The 17,401-nt window shown below is 50.3% G+C and overlaps 7 protein-coding genes across 7 annotated transcripts; 3 read left to right on the top strand and 4 right to left on the bottom strand.

The window, feature by feature from the left end:
• Window positions 1-463: 463 nt before the first annotated feature.
• ALT_1733 (translation machinery-associated protein 7) lies at window positions 464-802 on the bottom strand (the record flags this gene model as incomplete). The annotated part of the gene is made up of 3 exons (XM_033562092.2): window positions 464-558; window positions 630-719; window positions 781-802. The coding sequence occupies 3 exons, from the start codon at window positions 800-802 to the stop codon at window positions 464-466; spliced, it is 207 nt and encodes a 68-aa protein (XP_033417983.1).
• Window positions 803-1,392: 590 nt separating this feature from the next.
• On the top strand, window positions 1,393-3,955 carry ALT_1732 (putative serine/threonine protein kinase (Prp4); the record flags this gene model as incomplete). Its single annotated transcript, XM_089599207.1, has 5 exons — window positions 1,393-1,521; window positions 1,562-1,919; window positions 2,009-2,123; window positions 2,179-2,408; window positions 2,490-3,955. The coding sequence occupies 5 exons, from the start codon at window positions 1,393-1,395 to the stop codon at window positions 3,953-3,955; spliced, it is 2,298 nt and encodes a 765-aa protein (XP_089456353.1).
• A 4,890-nt stretch (window positions 3,956-8,845) lies between these two features.
• ALT_1731 (serine/threonine-protein kinase) lies at window positions 8,846-10,171 on the top strand (the record flags this gene model as incomplete). Its single annotated transcript, XM_033562094.2, has 2 exons — window positions 8,846-9,467; window positions 9,525-10,171. The coding sequence occupies 2 exons, from the start codon at window positions 8,846-8,848 to the stop codon at window positions 10,169-10,171; spliced, it is 1,269 nt and encodes a 422-aa protein (XP_033417985.1).
• A 1,071-nt stretch (window positions 10,172-11,242) lies between these two features.
• On the bottom strand, window positions 11,243-12,312 carry ALT_1730 (SDR family NAD(P)-dependent oxidoreductase; the record flags this gene model as incomplete). The annotated part of the gene is made up of 4 exons (XM_033562095.2): window positions 11,243-11,615; window positions 11,679-11,830; window positions 11,909-12,096; window positions 12,147-12,312. 4 exons carry the CDS (start codon window positions 12,310-12,312, stop codon window positions 11,243-11,245), a joined length of 879 nt encoding a protein of 292 aa, XP_033417986.2.
• Window positions 12,313-12,574: 262 nt separating this feature from the next.
• Window positions 12,575-13,729, bottom strand: ALT_1729 (Zn(II)2Cys6 transcription factor domain-containing protein; the record flags this gene model as incomplete). The annotated part of the gene is made up of 2 exons (XM_033562096.2): window positions 12,575-13,327; window positions 13,382-13,729. The coding sequence occupies 2 exons, from the start codon at window positions 13,727-13,729 to the stop codon at window positions 12,575-12,577; spliced, it is 1,101 nt and encodes a 366-aa protein (XP_033417987.2).
• Window positions 13,730-14,797: 1,068 nt separating this feature from the next.
• On the bottom strand, window positions 14,798-15,763 carry ALT_1728 (hemolysin III family protein; the record flags this gene model as incomplete). Its single annotated transcript, XM_033562097.2, has 1 exon — window positions 14,798-15,763. The coding sequence occupies one exon, from the start codon at window positions 15,761-15,763 to the stop codon at window positions 14,798-14,800; it is 966 nt and encodes a 321-aa protein (XP_033417988.2).
• Window positions 15,764-16,195: 432 nt separating this feature from the next.
• On the top strand, window positions 16,196-17,239 carry ALT_1727 (uncharacterized protein; the record flags this gene model as incomplete). Its single annotated transcript, XM_033562098.1, has 2 exons — window positions 16,196-16,305; window positions 16,387-17,239. The coding sequence occupies 2 exons, from the start codon at window positions 16,196-16,198 to the stop codon at window positions 17,237-17,239; spliced, it is 963 nt and encodes a 320-aa protein (XP_033417989.1).
• Window positions 17,240-17,401: the final 162 nt, after the last annotated feature.

The following is a 17,401-nucleotide window of genomic DNA, read 5'->3' as shown; positions in this document are numbered from 1 at the left end:
TTCCAGTACACCGCCTGTGAATGTGTGTTGGTTGAGCCATACCCCTTTCTGTTCTGCGAATACCCTTTTTATTGGCGGGACTCAAGTCGCGAGATTCGCTCTTCTCGCTAATGTTACACTGCTGGCAGATCATTCGGATTTATCCTGCAATTATTGAGAGGGGCGCCAGTGATACCCATTTAGTAGTAATAAGAGTTTCTGATCTCGAAGTTCAGGTGTTGTATTCTGCCTGCGCGTTATGGATCGGCATACATTCTGCTGATTAAAGCAAATGATGCGCGCTCCCTTGACTATTATGGGCGTGCATTGATTTCAAATGGTTATTTCTCAAGAAGTGAATATGCTCGGGTAATAAAAGTTGCATAATCAATGCCAACATGGATGCGCGCCACAGGTGCGGTCGTAGATCATCATGGCTCGTTGTATATCATAACGATGATTCGCAGATCATTGGGAAGACAATTTATTTCTTTCCCGATTTCTTGATACCCTGCTGGCCAGTGTTCAGCGGGCCTTTGCCTTTCGCCTTCTCCAACAACTCCTTCTTCGCCTTGGCCTCTATTGTTCATCAACAGGAGTTAGCAAATGCGCCGGGCCAGTTTGCCTCAGCGAACACAAGAGGAACATACCGGCTCTCTGTCTCTCCTTAAAGGCGAGATCATCCTCATCGAGGTCCTTCTTCTCCTTCTTGGCGGACTTCAAGGGTTTGGCCTTGCCGCCTGGGAAGCAGATGAGTTAGTTGACTGTATCGCATTATCCACAGGGGGGGAGACGGCATACCTTCTCTGCTTGCACCACCCATTGTGTAGAACGTCTTAAAAGGAGAAACAGATGAAAATTGTCGCTAGAACGAGATGAAAGACGGAGATGGCTGCGACGTGGGGAAATGGGTAGATAAAAAAAAAAAAAAAAAATTAAGGAAAAAGAGAGGAAAAAGATGCTTATCAGCGGGCGGGGTGGCACTAGCGCCCGAGCAAGACAGCCAAGGTCAAAACCAGTCAGTCACCGCCTGCCACCAGGGAACAACTGAGACTTCGTCATATCCTGTCTCATTCTCTCTTGTACATCTCTTCAGTAGTTTTTTTTCATCCTTAGAGGCTATTAAACGTCTCATTCTCTTCAGCCTGAATCTTAGGACTCTGGGTGCTCTTGACGCGAAATTTGTTAAAAGCACATGCTTCGTGCGAAACGGTAGTCAAGTTGGCAAAGGCCGTGGCATCACTAGCCGGTTGGACTTTCTCAATACACTCTCTCCATTAACTGATTGTCTGGAGCAACTTTGCTGACCGGAGTTCTGTTCCTCTCTTCTCTCTGAAGCTGCGCGTGAAAGCCACGATCAAATTCTCAGACCCTTTGAAAGTTTGAAAATCCCGTGCACGCTCCATTCTAGCAATGGCGTCACGTAGGTCGAGGTCTCCATCGACCCCTTCTGAGGGTGAGATCATCGAATCAGGTTCAGAGACGAAGGCAACTACGTCGCAACTTCCTCTTAATGGCACCAGCGTTGACCGTCAAACCAGAGTCAGTACATCGTCCGCCCTCAGGTCTCCAGCATCTGTAGGCAGATCGCCACGCCAACGGAGGTCCAGGACGAGGACTTGGTCGCGTTCGCGATCGCGATCCCGCTCTCGCTCACCCTATCGAGACTACCGAGGGCAGAAACGTCGGCGCGAGGATGACTTTCACGAGAGTCGTTATCGAAACGAACCATCTCGACGCGGAGGTCCCAGGCATAACGATGACAGACATTATAATCGAAACCCTACTTCCCATGTACGCGCTAGACCTTATCACGATTATGACCGAGACGATTATTACGGTGGTGGTCTCCGATACACGGATGACTATGATCGACGTGGGGATAAGCCACCTCGGACACGAAGCCGATCACCCTACCGGGAAATACGAAAACCCAAACAGTACTCGGGCGACGAATGGGATTCTCATAGAGAGGGCAGCGTGGCATCCCGCGATACTGAAAGACGAAGGTCATCTACTGAACAGTTAGTGAGCGAGCGAGGGAACCCTCCGGTCGTCGCTCAAGATTCTAGACAAGATGCTGAAGTTCGAAAGAATCAGGTGCTGCAGTTTCCTTCTCATCCTTCCTCACGCGTTGAAGACAGGTATAGTTGCCCTGTACCTTTTTTGAGATTCATGCATCGCTGACTCGGACTCTAGTGCAACTGGGCCCTCAGTACAAGAAAGTCAAGACACTGCAGACGAACCTGCTGAAGCGCTCGATGAGGCAGCTCGGTTAGAAGCTCGCCGCAAACGACGCGAAGCTATCAAGGCAAAGTATAGAGGTCAAGCAACGCCTCTGCGTCTGCAAGCACATATTGGTGCTGATACTGAGTCATCTACGCCAACTCCGAGCTTGGATGCGATGCGATCCAGTAATGCTGCCTCAGGTGGGTTTTTCTCTCCCTACTCTCAAGGTACTCTCAAGGAATAGTTTGAACGTTTTTGAACTAATTCTGCTTTATCAATAGTCTCTCCACAACGGTCGGCTTCCGAAGCACCCAACGATAGCGCCGGTGATTCTTTCCCAGAGTTTGGAAATGATGCTGATATAGCTAATCACGATGCACCTACGGACGGTGCAGATAAAGATGAGCCATCTGCGGCGGATTACGATCCGACTATTGACATGAAAGCAGAAAGACAGAAGCATGATGCAGGAGACTCCAATGGAGACATGTCTTCGGCTCGCTACGACGAAACGCAGACCGCCAAGCAGGATGTTCTGATGCCAGATGCCCCCCAAGCCCAGCAATCCGAAGTCAAGGCGAAAGATCCTTATGATATGTTCGCAGAGGACGACGATGACATGTTCGCGGAAGATAAGGAGGAAACTACGCAACCTACACATGCCTCGGCCGTGCCGGTGCCTCAGCCGCAAGAGCTCGACATCAGCATGATGGATAACTGGGACGATCCAGAAGGGTACTATAATGTCCGGCTGGGTGAGTTGATCAATGGACGATACCATGTCCAGCAGAATTTGGGCAAGGGAATGTTTTCATCCGTGGTTCGCGCAACAGACGCCAAAACCGGCGGTCTTGTAGCGATCAAGATCATCCGACAGAACGACACCATGAAGAAAGCAGGATTGAAAGAAATTGGCATCTTAGAGCAACTTCGCGAGGCCGACCCGGAGGATAAGAAGCACGTCATCCGTTTTGAGCGACATTTCGACCACAAGGGCCATCTGTGCATGGTCTTTGAGAATCTGAGCATGAACCTACGAGAGGTCTTGAAGAAATTCGGACGGGATGTGGGCTTGAACCTACGCGCCATCCGAGCGTATGCACAGCAGATCTTCCTTGGACTCAGTCTGCTTCGAAAGTGCAATATCCTTCATGCTGACTTGAAGCCCGACAACCTGCTCGTGAATGAGCAGCGTAACGTGCTCAAGGTGTGTGACCTGGGATCGGCTTCACCGGCCACGGAGAACGAGATCACGCCGTATCTGGTCAGTCGGTTCTATCGTGCCCCAGAAATCATCCTTGGGATCCCGTACGACCATGCAATTGATGTTTGGTCGATCGGGTGTACGCTCTTTGAACTGTACACAGGCAAGATCTTGTTCACCGGGCGAAACAACAACCAGATGCTACGCTCGATCATGGAATGCCGTGGCAAATACCCTCCCAAACTTCTCCGGAAAGGGACCTTGACCCACCAGCATTTTGATGATATGCTCAATTTCCACAGCACGGAAGAGGATAAGATTACAGGACGTCTGGTTACGAAAGTCCTCGACTTCAAGAAACCCACGCGTGACCTTAGGACCAGGTTGATGGGCAAAAACGCCAAAGGAATGACGGATGGTGAGGCAAAGGAACTGGCGTTGTTTGTGGATCTGTTGGACCGCTGCCTGAGTCTCAACCCGGAGAAGCGGTGCACACCGGCTGAAGCGTTGAGGCATCCGTTCATTGCGCGGCCCAAGGCATAGGCAGCGGCGTTGGGGGTGTCACAACTGCGAACATACTATTACGTGATTGTATATACTACTTGGTATTTCTGGCAGAATTTGGCGTCAGTAGGCTTCTATTCAGGCATGCCCATTGAATGGAATATCCCGATCATACCTGATCATCGAATGAGAGTACTATGATCGAACGATCAGTCTACACAGTAGGTTCGGTAGCCGTTACGATTTACGGGGTGGGAATAAGGGGGAGAGCTCAACCCTAGACAACGATCAGGCAGCACCGTGGTCTTGCCCATTGCCACTGATTGCCAATACATTTGGCCACAAACTCCAGGAAAATATGTAGATCATGAGGATAGGAGAGATAGACTGGCCAACCACGAAGCATACCTACCTGTCGCTTCCCAGGATGGACGACGGCGAGGGCAAGATGAATTCCATCCGATTTGGTAAGGCATCGGAGGAATGATGATGACATTGAAACAATGATAATTGGGAGGCGGTGGCAAACAACGGGCACACAGCATCAGACACCAAGACGATCGAAGGATCGATCCACGCGGCACAGTTGTCTATCTCGATCTCCATCGCCTATTGTACTATCTGGGAAGTAGTTGATGAAGAGAGTCATTTCCAGAAAAGGCAACAGGCAATGACGTCTGGTAGCCGTTGACAGTGGAGGCAAAGCAAGGGATATACTTAGCAAACCACAAGTACGTCTTATAGAGTGCGGAGAATATATAGAGTACTGAGTACATACACTAGTAGACGGATGCAGTGGGTTTGCGGGGATGATGCCGCCGTAGTCTCCAGTGGATGATGAATTATTGCGAGTATGAAGATGATCAGATAGACAGCATGAGGACTGGTGATATTCTATGTAGCCCTTGCTGCTGGGTTGATGTTGCCATAGGGGGAATCTCTGAGGAATAGACTACCTGGCATGTACTAGGTCTGGCCCTAGATCTACAGGTCGACACTGTACAGGTTACCTATGAGACAAGTATGCATGTATAGAGTAGAGTGTGATGCATGATCGTCTGGGGTACATTGTTGCTTTGTATTGATAGGATGGTGGTCGGTAGTTGGTCTTAGCGATGTATCAGATTGTCTGGGTGTATAGATGACTTCCGCTATTAATGGCAATAACGGTAGAGATCCTTGCCCTTCATATCAAAACAGGGTAGATTCGTTTCAACTCCACCCCCTCATCTCGTCTTCGACTTAGGGAGATAAGTCTTGCATCATTTCTCTTAATATCCCCTTCCATTCAAGTCCACAAAATGGCATGGTTGCGGACTGATTCATTGGCAGGTCTGCTCCTCGATATGTAGCCCGACAGAATGTTCAGACAGATGTAACTGATATCCTTGAATACTCTGATAGCCAATGGAAGCCAGGAAAACCAGTTCCTACGTAGAGTCGCAAAGTGGTAGATAGTCATTGTGCCAGATGCTTCAAGACCTGTCACACGAGCCTACCTCGACCGCCAGGCAAGCTTCCGGCAACCAAAACGCCTACACGCCGCACACAAAGGATGGTGCTCCTATGACCCTTCCTTTTTGCGGCGCTGTATATCCCCTGGTTCCAATGAGGGGGCCATTGTGCACCAGCTGGTTTAATACTCCGTGGCCCGTACTCTGTACAGCAGCTTGATCATTCTCATATTCCGTGCAGACTGTCAGACACGGAATGGACGCCTTGCTTTGACAAGTTATGCGACCAGGTGGACTCTAGCATAGCACAGCCAATGTGCTCCACTCCTCCGATCTGGGCGTCTCCACCAGCAAACTCTCGGACAGCAAACGTGGCAACAAAAGAGCCAATCATCGACTCTGATGGCTGTCATTCGCTGGGGTTGGGCGTTCTCGAAGCGGACGAACTGGGCTAATCATTGGTCAAGGCGGCCCTCCATGATTGCCTCACTTTACCATTACCTTCCTTCCTACCATATCTATCTACAGTAACTAACTGGTGCTCTGTGCCACTTGGACCAGATCCGTCTCAACCAGGAGGAACAAGGTTTCAGCATGCTGGGGTCTTAGACTTAGACTTTTGTTGTTGTTGTTGATCGGGACGGAAAGAGACGGTGTGTGCGTGTGTGTGGAAGGTTGATTGATACCTAGCCTAGTCCATAAGGTACGTAGTCTCGTACATCATCATCCCACTACCTGCTGTATCTGTCCTTCAAAGACTTTAGAATTGGCCACCACGACATTCAACCAGATAGTTGTGTAATTGTCCTATTTTTATGAGCGCATATCATATCCGAGTACGGAGGATCCCTGCCCGGGAGGAGGACATGCCTGCTTGGCTTTGAGTGATGATCATGGGCGGCCCCAGTGGCTGGATGTGAGTTGTTTTGTGTTTGGGGTTTTTGATTTGGTATCTCCTCGTTCTCACTCCGCTAGTTTCCATCTTGATTGACTTCGTAAGTGACTCTAAATGACTCTAGACCTGCTCAACAGAGTCCAGTCTTCCATAGCGACCGTGACTGTGGGGAATTGAGCTGGCAAACACCGCAAGTTCGTACACCGTAGTACTCGAGTAGTACATCCAAGCTCATGTATAGGCACAAAAAGAGTATCTCATACCCATCTAGGCTGCAGCAGGATCATCAAATAAGGCTATCTTCATCATCATGAATATGAAAGAGTGGGTCGACCCCATTCTCTCCTTATGAATATTCTCCTATTCGAAACTCCTCCCTGAGGCTTAATCCTTGAGACTATCGCCAAGGCTCTGTTCTTAGCGCCCAAGGAATACTCCTGCGTATGACTTGCAAAAAAGACAAGGCAACAGGGCCATCGCCATCCTGCCAGAAGATACTCCAATCACAATACCCAGCGCGGATGCATCATCCGTGGGGTTCCGCAATCAGCCAATGATGAGACTGCGCCACTGCAGGTATGGGGTGGGACTATCTGCATAGCTTAGGTGTACCTGTCACACCGTTCACCGCCTCCATCAGGATTTCCCAGACCAACAGCAAATAATCAAAGGATCTGCGGATCGAGTCCTTCCTTCTTGTGGTTCTGGAGTTTGTACAGCCACGGCAACCGGTGTTGTTGCCATCGTTCGGATCCAGACGGAGGCTAGCCTCTCTGATCTCAGCCTATCATGCGAGAACTATCGGACTTGATAGGTGCAGCCAACTCCCAACCTAGGTACGGTACCTAGCTACCAGCCTAAGGTGGAGGTAACCGATATGACAGAGAGGTTCAGTTATGACCTTGTGACGCCTGAGGACATCATCGTTTGGAGCTGATCTCTGGATCTCTCCACGCACTTGTGCACATTTGAGACACAATTATTTGCCTCCCTGGCAAATGTTTCGTAGCACTTGTGCTTCAGAACCAAGATCTTGAAACTTGGAAATACTACTAGTCTAATTCACCTACGTAGCCGTTGGGACTGACCTAGAGTTGAACTGGGATAAGCAGTTGCAGTCCTTTTCGGCTGGATGCTTCCATGAACCAGATTTGCCTTCTGTTGGTGCTGAAGGAGAGACGCGGACTGGTCGGTTCCAATACCGGACTCAGGCTGATAGTTACCTGTTTAGACTACCTACCGACCTCGTACTCAGCACCAAGATTACTAGACAGTTGATTGCTCCCTGATTGCTCCCTGATTGCTCCCACCCCCTTCCTTGCCTTCTTGAAGCTGGACCCTAAACCGCCTAGTGTAAGCATCATACATATTTAGTCTGGTGGGGGCAAATCCCCACAGCTCCAGTCACCCCTTCCAATCCGCGCTCGTTGTTTGCCCTGCGCTTAATGTAACTGCCCCATTACGTTGGTTGATTTATTTTGCCTTTTCTTTCTGGTCGTATTATTTTTGCTCTAGCTAACACGTCGCCTGCGATTATCTACGATTATTATTAGTCGTTATCTAAACTTAGCGGCGGTGGTTGGTTACGGTCCACGGGTGGGCTTTGGCTGTTGGATCGAAGATTCCATTTCTCTTAGGGGAAGAAGGATGGGTGGCTACTTCTAATCTGTGACTAACTAACCGACTATTGACCCCCATAACATTTTGTCCAGGCCACGAGGCCGTGTAGCTTGTAGCCTGAGCCTGAGTCTGCGCCTTGTCCACTCCGTGCTCATATCTAAATAAGTAGTGTTATTTCCACCCGTTTAGCGCTACCTACTCTATGCTAGTGTATTATTATTATTGATCATTATTATTACTTACTTTTTCCGTTTTCCCATTATTATTATTATTATTATTATTATTATTCTCGCCTCCTCCGCCGTCCCCTATCGCCTCCTTCTGATCATCATAAATCATATCCCTTCTTTCCCCTTATACTTACTCCGTACTTCCTTCATCATCATCATCATCTCCATTTCGTCGTCTGATTTGCGTGGACTCTTTTCCTGCTGTATTCCTTTTCCTTTCTGCCTTTTTGTTATATTATTTTTGGATATATCTTCTCTTCTTCAAGACAGCTCTCTTCTTTAAACAGTCGACCATTGATATAATCCTCCAACATCTCTTCCACGACCCCCAACATCATCGGACCCCCAGTCTCCCTGTGGGTTCTGGACGCCGCATCTCCATAAGGCAGTGCAACACCAACAATCATACAACCAACATCTATTACTACCGCAACAACAAGCCACCAACGACATCTTCCTTTACAGGCCATTCCCTAGGATTTTGGATTAGACTTGGAACCATCTTGCTTCTTCCAATGGATACCTGAGTCGAAAATAAATATCCCTTGTGTCTTGAACGACTCTCCCTTTTGGATATCACCGCTACCACCAGGCCGTTTGGATTTGGATCTTTCCATTAAGGAGTCTCCCATCAGTCGGACTATCCACTACAAATCATCTTACCTTGCTGGAAGGCAGCATATCCCTGTGCATCCTTTCCAGTCTCGCCTCTATATCACATCTGCCCTTAATGCTCTCCCCAAATCCCTTCGGCATGTATCCCCCCATGCTTCCAACTCCTCCGCCTTCTCCCACCTCCCGTGTTTATGCTCCGGAAGACCGCCTGGGATACCTTCTAGCCAACCGGCTGGAACTGACAGGCATTCTTGGAGTTGGTGCGTACGGCGTTGTCTACACCGCCGTCGACATCCACACCAATGTGGTGTATGCCGTCAAAGCACTGAACAAGGTCGGACTTGATGCCCGGCAGCTCAAGTTCCAGCAGCGCGAGATCAAACTCCACCATTTGGCTAGCCAACATCCCAATGTGGTTTCCCTGGTTCGTATAATGGATTCCGTCGACTGTACCTATGTGGTCATCGAATTCTGCCCCGAGGGTGATCTGTTCTCCAGCATCACCGAAAAGGGCAACTTTGTGGGCAACGATCCCTTGGTCAAACGCGTCTTTCTCCAGATCCTGGATGCCGTCCAGTATTGCCACTCCTTAGGAATTTACCACCGGGACCTCAAGCCGGAGAACATCTTGGTGACCGATCAGGGCCTGACGGTCAAACTGGCCGACTTTGGCCTTGCTACCACGGATTATTTCACCTCGGACTTCGGTTGCGGTTCCACATTCTACATGTCTCCAGGTAATTTTACTTGCCCTCTTCTTATTGCGTTCATTCGGCTGACTTGAATATTTGAAGAATGCCAGCAACCGAATCCCCGACCATTGTCTTGCTATGCGTCGGCCCCCAATGATGTGTGGAGCCTGGGAGTGATTTTGGTTAACCTCACTTGCGGGCGCAACCCATGGAAACGTGCCTCGATCGAGGACTCCACATTCCGGGCCTATCTCAAGGATCCTTACTTCCTCAAGTCCATTCTGCCCTTGTCAGATGACCTGGTTTGCATCTTGAGCCGCATATTCGAGTGCGACCCCTCTAAGAGAATTACCATCCCGGAGCTTCGTCAGTTGATCCTGGATTGCCCTCAATTCACTCTCAACCCAGTGACCCCCTGGGTTGCTCCTCATGGACCCCTGTCTTACGACGTCATCAGTGGGCCACAGGTCCCTGTGTCTGTCCCTGTGCATACTTTCAACACGCAGCCATCGACATCCTCTTCCGATTCGTCTCACTACTCAAATTACTCCGAGTCTGCCGCATCCGATAGCTCTTGCTACACGGAAGTATTTACCGATATGGACAGCGTTCCGTCGATGTCTTCCGTGGAGTATGAGCCGGAGACGGACTGTCAAGGCGACCTTTGTATGGACTCCCTGACATGCAAGGACATCTCGGAGGCCATTGTTATCCAGCAGCCGGGCCATCAGGCATTATGCGTCTGCTAGGGTGGAAGAAAGTGGACAAAACCTAATTAATGCAAACTTAACGATTTACGCCATCTATTCAACATCAGGAACTGGATTCCCACAACATTTTATACGGCCCCAGTTTTCATTCGGCTTCTTTTTACATCATTCCCCCTTCTTCTGGACATACGCCTTAATGTTGAATCATTTTTTTTCCCTGGACTCCTGGGTGACCTCCGCCTGGATTATCTGGTTAACCGCCAGTCAGCACAGCATCCGCTGAGTTCCGGGACCTCTTCTCTGCACACTGTTTTGTCTTAATTAATATGTTACTATTTACGGGTGGATCTTTGGGTTATTTGATATCTGGTCGGATTCTATGTTTCATGTGACTGGTTTGGTGTTGTGGTGTTGGGCTTGAAGAGCATTTTTCTGAAAGAAAAGAAATACCCCGGATCAGAGAAGCATTGCCTGTACTGCTTTTCACCTTGTTCATTTTTGCCATGGTCTATTATGGACGACGGCAGTGGCATGGATATACCACGGAAGCATTGGGAGGAAATAGTGATTTGTTTAATTCGCTTGGTTAGAGCGACTTGCGAGGTTTGGAGATATGTCTCCGCTGGACTGGAGGATAGGTTCGATTCTTACGTGTGTGTAAGATTGTGCAAGGTTCATTAGCCGATCAGGCTCGTCCATTTTGGAATCAATACACATATACAATAGACTTTTGACAACGACTTTCCCTCCATTCTCACTTCTGTATACGTCCTGCACGACGCTTCCTGTCCTACGCTCTGCGCTCTATATCGAGCACACCGAAGCCGCTCATCAGCTAGGCTGTGGCCAGTGTGCCTTGTCGGCGCCGTCCGTCAGCATCGTGCCAACCAAGTGACTGCTGTGCACACATAGGCTGACGTGGAACTAGACGGAGTACGGAGCACATTGGTTTTGTCTCTATTTGCTGCGCCTGCCACGTCAAGACGCTCATGAACTGCAGCATGGCTACTCACTAAGCGGTCTGGATATGTATATAACTCGACATGATTTGATATCACACTGTACTCCGTAGTATATCTGTACGAACCCAAGCAATGCAACCAAGCATGATCACGTATTACGGCCTCCCGTCACCCGGATTGTCTCCCCACTCACATACGAAAAGTAAGGACTGCAAACCCCCAGAATCGCCCGGGCCGCCTCCTCGGGACTCGCCGGCCGCCCCAGTGGAATATCCGGATACGCCTGCTTCTCGTCCCCCTTGCGCCCAGCCAGCTGCTTCCCGGGGATCCCCAGCGCAACCTTGGTCCCGTCAGGCGTGGTGATGAACGCGCCTTCTTCCTTCGCAGCCGTCAACCGCGTCTTGACGAACCCAAACGCAATCGTGTTGGCCCGCACCCCATACGCCGGACCCCATTCCTTTGTGATTGTCTTGGTCAGTCCGACCAGCCCGGCTTTGGCGAGCGCGTAGTTGGCTTGTCCTCTGTAGCATCATCAGTATCCCACTATACTATGTCCCTAGGATGAAGGGAAGATGGAGACGTACGCATTCCCGTGAATCCCACTCGTAGAACTAATATTGATAATCACCCGGTCCTCCCCATCCTTCACCCGGAAATACGGCGCCGCAGCCCGAATCAGCTTGAACGGCGCAGTGTTGTGCACCGCCAGCATCGTGTCCCATTGTTTATCGGTAATCTACTCCGTCAGCGAAACATTCGTAACTAGCTCATAGCTCAAAGCGAAAAGCGCAAGGGAGAGAGATGCAAAACAAACCTTATGAATCACCCCATCCCAGGTAAACCCCGCATTATTCACGAGGATATGGATCTTCCCGTTGCCGAAGTCCGCCGCCTTGGAGACGAGATCCTTGATATAGGCGTCGTCGAGGATATCGCCTACGACGGCGAGGGCGCGTCCTGCGCCAGCGGCGTTGATGGCGTTGGCGACGGCGGTGGCTTTTTCTGTGGGGTGTTAGTTACTGATCTTCAAGTGCAGCGGGATGGACACACACCAGCGTCAATATCAGCGACGATGACCTTTGCGCCTTCGTTGGCGAAGAGCCGGGCTGCTTCGGCGCCGATGCCCTGGCCTGAGCCGGTGATGATGGCGACTTTGCCTGCGAGGAGGCCGGCTGGGTAGTTGAGGTGGGCGTTGACCTGGGCGAGGCGGGCGGCCATGTTGGTTTTGGATTCTACTTTACTTTGTATATGGATTGAATTGAATTGAATTGAATTGAATTGCAAGCAGATGTTTTTCTGAAATATAGAACGAGGTGCTGGTAGCTTATATTGATTCGTGAGGGGAGAGTATAGCGGGTAATTGCCGAGGCCCGTCAAAGCCGAGAGCCGTCCTGCTTATGGGAACTACAGTACTACTACATCACGGCAACAGTCGAAATCTCGTTCAAGTAGACTACGGACGAGTATAAATTTAAGTATGTCATACATCATTACCCGATAAACAACGCAAGAAAGCTTCCACAGTTGCTTCGTACCCCCGAAGAATCTGATTGAGACAGCTGCCGCCGCGGTTCTCATCGTACAACCACCCTTGCCCGAGATGACCGGAGGGTGATCCGAGGCAGGCATCGATCGCCTCCTGCAGTACAGCAAACATCTCCTTGCACTGGACGAGTCGCGCACGGAGCAGGAAGCGACTGATCCACCAACTTTCCTCCGAACACAGTTCATAGTCTCCATATCTCGTCCTTGCACTCTCGGCTCCCACTGAATGCTGCGCCGCCAGCCCGTACGATATCCAGTATTCGAATAATTGCAGTGTAAAGTCTACCGTAGAGATAGGTAACAGCAGACTAGTGCTGTCTTTTGGGCAATTTCTGCATTGCAGGAATCCTTGGCAGACGGACAGAGCTACCTTGATTCCCTGCAGCATCTGATCGAGTCGCAGCTGGCCGGCGTTGGCCATCATGTCCCTCAGCTGGTTCATATGAAACACCACTGTTCCTCCACATGCACACGTCGGTTGCGGTGCATCGGGAATGTGGACTGCGAGGGGACAGCTCGTGAGGCCTTTGGTGATGAACTCCTTTTGAAGAAACGTCGGTGACATAGACGCTTGCATATATACTGTATCTGCAGGTGGCAGCGGTTTTTGAAAGGAAGAATATGCGAACACGGATGTGGACGCGTCAGCCGTGAGGTTGGTGTCCTGGCTACTAGGGCTCTCGTGGAACTGTGCGAAGTTTGTTAGCATTCTATCCGACCCATCCACCAGATTGCAACACACGTTTTCCTCATTGCTCTGAAGCACTCGAGTCCTTTCGCATGTCGAGCGACTATGGTTGTCCATGACGGTGTCTGGGTTATGCTTTCCCTTCAAAGCACGTAATACAGGCTTCTCGTCCGGCAGTTGTCCCAGCTTCTTCAACGTGGCTCTGTTCTTACTGCCCTTGGGTTTTCCTGACCGATTGGCGAGTCGATATCGACAAGGGAGCCCGTGACGAAGACACCGGATGCAGGTACTCTTTCCAGAAAGGTTGCATTTCACCTTTGATTGTCTGCAATTCTCGCAAGCGGCCCGGAGTCGGGGTGTGTCTCCACGGTGGCCGGAAGGCTGATCGGATCCTGCATACATCTGTGCAGATTGGACCAGAAGGCAAGCCTTTTTGTCCTTCGGGGGATGCTTATTTGATCTATTCCTGCCGGCTTATGAGACAAATATCTCATGTGAGGAGACCCTCGCCGGATAAGCGATCCAGTGCTGGCGCCACCCTGACAAGCATCCAAAGCAACCAGGCCGATATGATGGGAAGGCAGAATACCCTCGGACGGTGACTTCAACCAACCAACCAACCCCCTCTTATATAACTGGAATGCAGAACTTAGAGTCACTGTCCGCATCAGGATTCCCTAACCGACGGCAACCGCATACGAAGTCAGCCGCTGTGAAACCCAAATGCTCCGTCTGATCCCCCACGCATAAGAGCGACCAACAATCGTCAACAGTCCTTACTGTAGTCCCACGGGCCCAGACTAAGCTGATCCCAAAGGGGCAGTTGCCGGATGACTTGGCTGCCAGCTGATTTGCTAAGGATGGGTGATTAAGCGGCGACCATTCTCACCTGGCAATGGCGGCCTGAAGAGGGCAGCGTCGATGCAACATTATCAACAGACACAGTGGTGTGATGATGAGATGATAGTAATTAAGTCCTACCCAGTGAAGCCGCCACCTCTGAGCTGAGCCATTGGTGCCGTCAGTCACAGTGTCCAATGACTTTGCTGTCTTTCAGAGTGAGATGATCACCCGAGATGCATGACAGTCATGCCATGTGAGCTGGAGAATTCTAGGTGCGACTCTCTATTCGTCTGTCCAGCTCGAGTGGCCGGGAAGCAAGCGGTGAGCATGCCAAATCAATTCTTGATCGAAGCCAGGTGATGCTTCCAGAAACACCTTGTATGCTTGCATGGCGTTTTTGAGTTTGCCAATTCACATCGTGGAAGAGCTCCCGCATGCCCGACTGTCAGCAAGGGGGTGAGTTGAGTTGGACAAATCTCGTGTCGTCCTCGAGAAGTCACCATCAGCACGCGTCATCTTTCTCATCTACTGATACGGTAGCGGCTACATACGTCAACCAAAAACATGTTGTTCCAGAGTAATGCATTGTGCGCGTGATTCTATCAGTTTTGGCAGCGAATCAGAAGGTCAGTTGGACTCTAACAGACAGCTTCCTGCAATCCCACTATGTCGGTAGTCGAATGCTTTAAGTAGGCCAGTCAAATGAGCCGCAGCAGCGCAAACCACCAGTATGTGGAAGATCTGGTGAGAGCTTCCCAGTATATCGAACTTGCCCGGCCGCAGACGTTCAGGAACTCGAGCTGCATAGATTGTAGCCCCCAATATGTAAAGGAACCCCTGCAGAAGAAGCCATCCGAGCCCAATCTGGCGCGTCATCTGGTCGAACCCGAACATCTGCAACCCGTGCAGCACAGGAAACACCGCTGACAGACCCATGCCGACAAACATGGCTGCGCGGAAAGGCCGCCATTGAGGCGTCCGGAACTTAGGCAGAACAGAGACAATAACGCAGCCAAGACCAATAGTGCAGATCATCGTCCAGTACAGTCGTTGGAGGGCTGGAACGCAGTAGAAGCCATAGTAGACGCTGGGCACGAAACTTCCCACAATAAGGCCTACGATACCGACATAGTCAAAGGTATTTCCTATGCGAGCGACCAGGGGAGAGTGGTTGGATATGGTATGATATGTCGCCGACATCCCCAAGCAAAAGGCAGCTCCTGCAAAGAAGCAACCAAAGGCAAAGATATCGTCCCTTGTGGCAGTCTCATAGCGAGGAACAAGCTCTTGGTACAGTAAGTACGCAGCGGGAATAGACAGTAGCGACGGTAGAAGATGACTATAGATGTTGACCGTTTCGTTGTGGAGGTACGTGAGAGATTGAAAGGACACGAGAAACGAGAACGAGGCTGGTCGGTATCCCGTGTGGATGTGGTGATTATCACGTTGCCAATGCGGCAGGTCGTCCCAATGAAGAAGTTTTTTCACGACCTCCGGCGGCTTTTCGAAAACTGCAGAAGCTATAGCAGCAGGCTGAGACGAATTCGATCCATTTTGATAGCTCTCAGCGGGACGACGTTGGCGAGCAGACATGTTTCTTCACATGCAGCAAAAGTATGCAAACAAGTATAGGAGCGGGTCGGGAAGAAACTTGAGCAGATCAACACAATTTTGTCACCACAACTACGAATTGAAGGACCACAAACAGTTGAGAGGATGCTAAGGACCGATGAGTATTATAATTCGAGACAGAAGCAATTGTTGAAAAAGGTACCTTGGATAAATAGACCGTTGGGAATCACTCGGAATTGTCACGTTGGGGGAAAAAGGAACCTCGGCGTCCCACTCTAAGCAAACAGGAAAAAACCAAGCAAACAAACCAAACAAGCGGTCAGGGCAGTGGAGTAATTCCTTCCACGAGTTGACGATCCATGATCACACCAGACAGACGACAGCGCCAAAGCTGTTATCTCCCCTCATGACGCAATTCACCATCCCACTCTTCATTACGGCACATTGCCAGCCATGGCAGGTCCCGCAGCTCGTTCGGCTCGATTTTCCGAAAGCCGCTTGAAGCCTCTGAAGGACAGGGATCCTCTTGAGGTGGTGGGATTTGTGTCCAAAGGTGATCGGCTGTATGTGCGCATCAACCTTCAATGAGGAGATCGGAGGGACACACGGGGCGGGAAGTTGTTCATTGAGCTGATCCCTCGCAGGCTCCTAGATCACAAGGAACAAAAGAAATATTTTGAGCGCATTAAGAATCGATGGATGGAGTTTTGTGCTCGACATGCCGGAAACCTGATTGAGGCTTTCGCATCCCTTCCTACCAGTGCTTCTGCAGACGCAACAAGAAACCCACCGGCGTCTCGCCTCCAGTTGTCCTGCAACAAGACAGCACGGACTGGTCCTCAGCCGGCTACGGAATTATCAACTCTTCTGTTGTCTCTCCGCAAGCTCCGGGAAGCCGTGCTAGCCACCGCGTCCTCAGTTCCCGTGTCTTTCCAGCAGCAGGTCCATGTATTCTCGGTCACAGTTTCCATTCGCGCTCAGCATCCACCTTCATATTTCCCTTCTCTCCGTTATCTTCTTGAAACATTACATTCACCCTCTCACCCTTTACCCGACTCGGAGCTGAAAGACATCATATCATATTTGATTCTCGACTATGCGTGTCGGCAACGGGATATGGTTTCTGCCTTCGAGCTGCGTGCACGCGCCCGTACTCAATACGCCTTTAAGTCGGACGTAGTTGACCGTGTTTTGGCAGCGCTGATGCATGACAATTGGATTGCCTTTTGGCAGGTCCGAAACGAGGTGGATTCACCTACGCGGGCTGTGATCAATTGGGCCGAGGACCGTGTCCGGAGGCATGCGCTGAAAGCCGTCGGCAGTGCTTATCTCAACGTCCACGTGAGCTGGATTGTCGAAGGCTGTACAGGAGATGGGAGACAGTGGACTTGGGAGAAATTGGTGGAGAAAGAAGGCTTGGGTTGGCAGCTTGAAGGTGACAAGGTAGTCATTCGGAAACCTAAGCCCAAAGTGGCACCAATCAAGAACAGCGAGTGAAAAGGCGTTGGCTCATTGATTCATTTATAACGATCGTTCTCACGCTTCGGTGTCAAAGTGAGCATTTGAGGCATTGCACAGTCATGGTGTTTGTTTGGGGTGGCATGAGACAGCATGAGACAGCATGAGCGTCAGATGCCTCATTGGATTATTCATCATTAG

This window comes from Aspergillus lentulus (genome assembly GCF_001445615.1).
Source record: "Aspergillus lentulus DNA, contig: Alt04, strain: IFM 54703, whole genome shotgun sequence".
Classification (NCBI taxonomy): domain Eukaryota; kingdom Fungi; phylum Ascomycota; class Eurotiomycetes; order Eurotiales; family Aspergillaceae; genus Aspergillus; species Aspergillus lentulus.
This window is presented reverse-complemented; position numbering and strand designations above follow the sequence as displayed.